The sequence below is a fragment of the Cyprinus carpio genome, chromosome B4, assembly GCF_018340385.1.
Source record: "Cyprinus carpio isolate SPL01 chromosome B4, ASM1834038v1, whole genome shotgun sequence".
Taxonomy (NCBI): domain Eukaryota; kingdom Metazoa; phylum Chordata; class Actinopteri; order Cypriniformes; family Cyprinidae; genus Cyprinus; species Cyprinus carpio.
In genome coordinates this window covers 1313495-1319389 of record NC_056600.1, presented here as the reverse complement: position 1 = coordinate 1319389, position 5895 = coordinate 1313495, and the positions used below count along the sequence as shown (strand labels likewise).

General features: G+C 35.7%; 1 protein-coding gene across 5 annotated transcripts in view; it reads left to right on the top strand.

Annotated features, from left to right (window-relative positions):
• LOC109113653 (single-minded homolog 1-like) overlaps window positions 1–5372 on the top strand; it is a 12511-nt gene extending 7139 nt beyond the window's left edge. For 3 of the 5 annotated variants that reach the window (XM_042721534.1, XM_042721530.1, XM_042721531.1), the window contains 7 exons: window positions 144–229; window positions 307–482; window positions 732–838; window positions 1188–1335; window positions 2411–2525; window positions 3273–3462; window positions 4853–5372. In XM_042721534.1, coding sequence (XP_042577468.1) covers window positions 144–229; window positions 307–482; window positions 732–838; window positions 1188–1335; window positions 2411–2525; window positions 3273–3462; window positions 4853–5211 — 1181 coding nt within the window. In that variant the 3' untranslated portion in view covers window positions 5212–5372. The remainder of the gene's footprint in view (window positions 1–143; window positions 230–306; window positions 483–731; window positions 839–1187; window positions 1336–2410; window positions 2526–3272; window positions 3463–4852) is intronic. The other 2 variants (XM_042721533.1, XM_042721532.1) reach the window with 2 other exon arrangements.
• Window positions 5373–5895: the final 523 nt, after the last annotated feature.

Here is a 5895-nt window from a genome sequence, read left to right as displayed (position 1 = left end):
TCTGGGTAAAAACGATTTCCATGCCAATTTTTTTTTCAGTGTATAAAAAGCAAAACACCAGTTTAATCTCACAAAAATATGACTAAATAAGCATTATATCATGCATATAAGCCTGACTGATGACTGCGATGTGGATTTTGCAGAGCATGAAGTGGAGCGCTCGTTCTTCTTGAGAATGAAGTGTGTTTTGGCCAAACGTAACGCCGGGCTGACGAGCGGAGGATATAAGGTATACACACACACACACAGAGACGAAGGCCGCATCAGCTGACAGACACTAACGGAGCGTGACCTTTGACCCCGCAGGTCATCCACTGCAGCGGCTATCTGAAGACGTCTGTGCTGGACTGCTATCAGAACGTGGGTCTGGTGGCGGTGGGTCACACTTTACCTCCCAGCGCCGTCACCGAGATCAAGCTTCACAGCAACATGTTCATGTTCAGAGCCAGTCTAGACATGAAGCTCATCTTCCTCGACTCCAGGTGAGCGGCAGAGAGAGATGTGACCCATACATATTCATGATATTATCACCAGTGTTGGGGAGTAACTAGTTAATAAGTATAGTGTGTCTTTAACAACAAGCACTGTGACACACGCATGGGATGACTGTTATTTCAGTTTCATCTCAGTTTATTGTGTCTGTCCCTAACAAATAAAACATTAAATTAACAAATAAAACATGACTGTTATTATAGATGCTCCACTGATTCAGGGCTGTTCTGTGCCTCTAAGGTTTCAGAGCTGACAGGATATGAGCCACAGGACCTGATTGAGAAGACCCTGTATCATCACGTGCACAGCTGTGACAGCTTTCACCTGCGCTGCGCTCATCACCTCCGTGAGTCCAAATCATATCAATATTCGTCCTAAAGAGAGGAATCCAAAGTCCTGAATCTTATATGTTAACATACACAGTACAGGTCAAAAGTTTGGAAACATTACTATTTTTAATGTTTTTGAAAGAAGTCTCTTCTGCTCATCAAGCCTGCATTTATTTGATCAAAAATGCAGAAAAAACAGTAATATTGTGAAATTTGCCTTTTTTTTTGTGTCTATTTGTTTTTTTGTTTGTTTTTTTAATTACATTTTTTATGTTCCACCCTTTCTGACCCTTACAAATGTTTCATGTATTAATATGAGTTCATTAGAATCTGTTTGATGTTTAATACGTGTCTCTGTCTCTGCAGTGCTGGTCAAAGGTCAGGTGACCACTAAATATTACCGCTTCCTGTCCAAACACGGCGGCTGGGTTTGGGTGCAGAGTTACGCCACGATCGTTCACAATGTTCGCTCGTCTCGTCCACACTGCATCGTCAGCGTCAACTACGTCCTCACGTGAGTCACACCAACATTTCCCTCTCAAACACGCCTCAGGATGGAATAAAGAACAGGTATATTTATACATACATACATGTGTCAAAACCGAGGTCAAACTGAGGTCGTCTGAAACACAATATACGCTCACTGCACAATCTCACGGCTGTCAGGAACGATGAAAAACGTGCGTCTCGTAACACAAGCCTGTCAGGTGTGTTTTCATGATAAGAGCAGAATGAAGGCTGTTTGCTGTGTGTCTCGTGAGTTCAGTTCAGAGCACACACAGCTGTGAAATCAGAAATCAGACACATTTCACAAGCTTTGCTTTGTGTCACAGGACTCAGGTTTCACTGATTAACCCTCCTGTCGCTTTAAGGAAACACCTTACACATTCACAGCCATAAGAGTCATAACTTCATATTTGTCAACTGAAACCGTACTGTGTCTGATCAGTAACTTGAGCGAGTGTGCAAATTTACCCACAAAATTCAGTCCTAAAAGTGTGTGTGAGAGATGAGAAAGAGGCAAAATGTATTTTACAGAAGTAATTTGAGACAAATCTAACTAATGCATGTAAAAAATAATATAAAATATAAAATAATAAAATAATATAAATATATAAATATAAATATATAAATATATATAAAATAATAAAAATATAAAATAATAATAAATGAATAAAATAATAATTCAGGACAAAAAACCTACATAAGAGACAAAAACTCTTTTTTTGCCCCAATATCTTGAACACAAGATCTGGGGGCGGGGCCAATGTGTTAACTGTTAAAATATTTTAATTGTGTTATTTTTCTTATAACTAATTAATTAAGTTAATGCAGCCTATATATATATAAAACATATTCTGAGTTTTTTCCTGCACTAAAAATTATACATTTTTTAGAATTTTTTAACAGATCTGGATGCGAAAGGTGTTAAAAGTGTTTCAATTTTATTTATTTTTTTATTTTTTTAATAAATTAATATCATATGCATTTTTTTTTTTTTTTTTGGTACTAAAAACTATGGATTTTTGAAATCATTTTCAGGTGAACTCCAGCAGTGAATGTAATAATGTAATAATGTGTGTGTTTAGGGACACGGAGTATAAAGGCCTGGCGCTGTCTCTGGAGCAGCTGAAGCCCAGCAAACCTGCGTTCCCTTACGCAAACCAGACCCCAGCCAAGATCCTGACTTCTCCGTACTCTCAGGTATCAATCTAAATAAATCAGTACAGTTATTATTATCACAGGCTCAGTCACAGACGCTCTCAAATCCCTGCTGCACTTTAAAAAGGCATAATGTATAAAATGCATATTTCAGATGTTTCACTTACTATATTATCATCGCTGGTTCATTTGTATGTATGTATTTATTTATTTATTTATACACACTATTGTTGCTCACCAAGGCTGCATTCATTTGCTTAAAAATACAGTAAAAACATTAATATTATGAAAAATTATTACAGTTCAAAATAACTGTTCTATTGTAGTATATTTTAAATTCATATTAACTAATGTACTTAATGTATTTATTGTTACTTTTGACCAAATGTGTCCTTGTTTTTGGTAATATTTTAAATGAGATATTAATTTTATATTTTCTGCTTTCATGTTAATTTTTGTTAATGTTTTAGTAATTTTGTTGTGTGTTTTCGTCGTCTTCTTTTTTAAAAAAAACAAAATTATTCTAAATATTTATTAGTTTTTATTTCAGTTTTAAGTTCAACTAAATGAAAATGAGAATTGTTGCCTTGGAAACTAGCTGTTTGTTTTATGTTATTATTATTACTATTATTATTATTATTATTTAAATTTACATTAAGTTAAACTAAATGAAAATGAGAAAAAAAATCAACTTAAGAGAGTAAAAAAAAAAAAATCAATTTTGTAAATATTTTTTTGGGGTGTGTTTTCAGAGGTTTCTCTCCTCACTTCCTGTTCTTTGTTTTTTAGCAGTTTTCGTTCTTCCAGCCCGAGCGCTCAGATTCCGACCGCGACAGCCAATGGGACGGCAGCCCTCTGACAGACTCCGCCTCCCCGCAGCGACTGGACACGTGTGTTCAAACACACTCACACACTCACGCCTCACACACACAGAGAGAGGGATGGTGGGATGCGTCACAACACAACCATCAAGCTCACGGTGAGTCACATGATCTTCAGAAATCATTGCTGCTCAAGAAACATTTCTGATTATTATCAGTGCTGAAAACAGTTTGTATTTCTGTGGAAACTGTGATGTACATCCATTCATACATTAGGAATAATTTAGATTTGTTAATGTTTGTGAAAAGTCTCTTCTGCTCACCAAGACTGCATTTGTTTGATCAAAAATACAGTAAAAAAATATGAAATATTATTCTAATTTAAAACAACTGTTTTCTATTTTAATATTTTTTAAACTGTAATTTATTTCTGTGATGTGCAGCTGTATTTTCAGCATCATTACTCCAGTCTTCAGTGTCACATGATCTTCAGAAATCATTCTAATATTTTATTATTATTTTGAACCAGTTTTTATTTTTATATTTCCCTTAATTACTTAAGTGTAATTAATTAATTTATGAGTTTTATATATATATATATATATATATATATATATATATATATATATATATATATATTATATATATGTGTGTGTGTGTGTTTATTTTATTTCAAGTAATGACAATTTTTTTTATAGGTTTTTTTTTAGTTTTAGTGAACTATAATAGTACAATCTATTTATTTTCCTGGACGCACAGATGAGTAAGAAGTTCAAAAGAACAGCATTAAGTTGAAATATAAGTCTTTTATAACTTTATAAATGCCTTCACTGGCACTTTTGATCATTTTAATGCTTCCTTGATGAATAAAAGTATTTTTGTTTTTACAAAAAAATAAAAAAATAAAAAAATAAATAAAAATTCTTACTGGTGCACGAAGATGGCTATATTTGCCTCAATACATTCTCATTCTTCACATTTACCAAAACAGCTACACTTTGAAAATCTAAGTGTTTAAATCGTTTTGTTGCTGATGTCATGAAGTACATAAGTGTTCATATTTACCTTTAAAATCTGACTTGATAAGCAATAAAGCAATAAGCCCCGTGAAGCCGTGGTTTACAGTGAATTTATAACAGCTATGGGTATTGTTACGTTATTTCTTACACGTAGTAAGGTTTCACAAAATAAAACCGAGCAAATAAAGTGTAATGATATTAATAAAAACTGTATTCTTCCACCAAACAATGTAGCTCCTCAGAATCAGTTGTGGTTGTAACAAAGTGGTTGCCGAGCAACACACAAACATAAACAAAGGTGTATGTTACATTGTAGAGTAATTTACAACAGCTTCAAACGCAGCTCAGCCAATCAGAATCAAGGACTGGAACTATAAAATGACTAAATGTATCTGCTTTATAATAAAAATATCTACAACTGAACATCTTTATAGACACACACAAACACAGACGTTCATAATCGGTCCTCGGGGAGTTTCTGCACACAGTTATTTACTAAAAACCTCCCGGTTTCATGAAATCTCTTCAGCAGCTCATTGGGACGACGAGCGCGTGGACGGATCTCCAGGCTCCTCGGGTGATTCGGGAGACAGTTGCCATGAAATCCGGGCTTTTCCCCCGAGGGAGTCCCAGAGCCGGATGGGTGCCAGACAGGAGCCGATTAAAGTGGAGGACGGCTGCATGAGTGATGTCTTCTCCTCCGTCTGCAGAGGACCGCCCCGTCTCGTCCTGCACCGAGACGACAGAGACCAGAGTCCAGCCTCGCTGTCCGGTCTGAGCAGTCCCGGCTCGGACAGACTGTCCCATTATGACGTGAACACACACATGCACTTTCAGACCAGCGCCGCGCACAACGGCACATCGGTCATCATCACCAACGGCAGCTGACCGCAAAACACCTGCTGCTTTACCAGCCTGAAACATCCCTGTGTTGTGACCCTGCAGCACAAAACCAGTCATAAGGGTCATGGTTCGGAAATTGAGATTTATGCATCATTTGAAAGAAGCTGAATAAATAATCTTTCCATTGATGTGTGGTTTGTTAGGAGGACAATATTTGTCTGAGATGCAACTATCTGAAAATCTGGAATCTGAGGGAGCAAAAAAATCTAAATATTGAGAAAAATCATCTTTAAAGTTGCTTCAAATGAAGTTCTTAGCAATGCATATTACTAATCAAAAATTAAGTTTTGATATATTTACGGTAGGACATTTACTAAATATCTTCATGGAACATGATCTTAATATCCTAATGATTTTTGTCATAAAAGAGAAATCTATAATTGTGACTCATACAATGTATTGTTGTCTATTGCTACAAATATACCTGTGCTGCTGATGACTGCTTCTGTGCTGCAGGAACACATGTAATAGCGTTCCCGTGTTGCTATTTATACAAGCATTAGTATCAAGAACACGTGTAGGTCAGAATACAACCTAAAAAAGGAAGAAATTATATTTTGCATGAAGAAAAATGAGTTTTTTTGCACTGTGGCATTATTTAAGAACCTTTACTTTAATGCAATTTTTTTCAGTATGTACAGCATCGGCTGTACTGCTTTTAATTTGTTG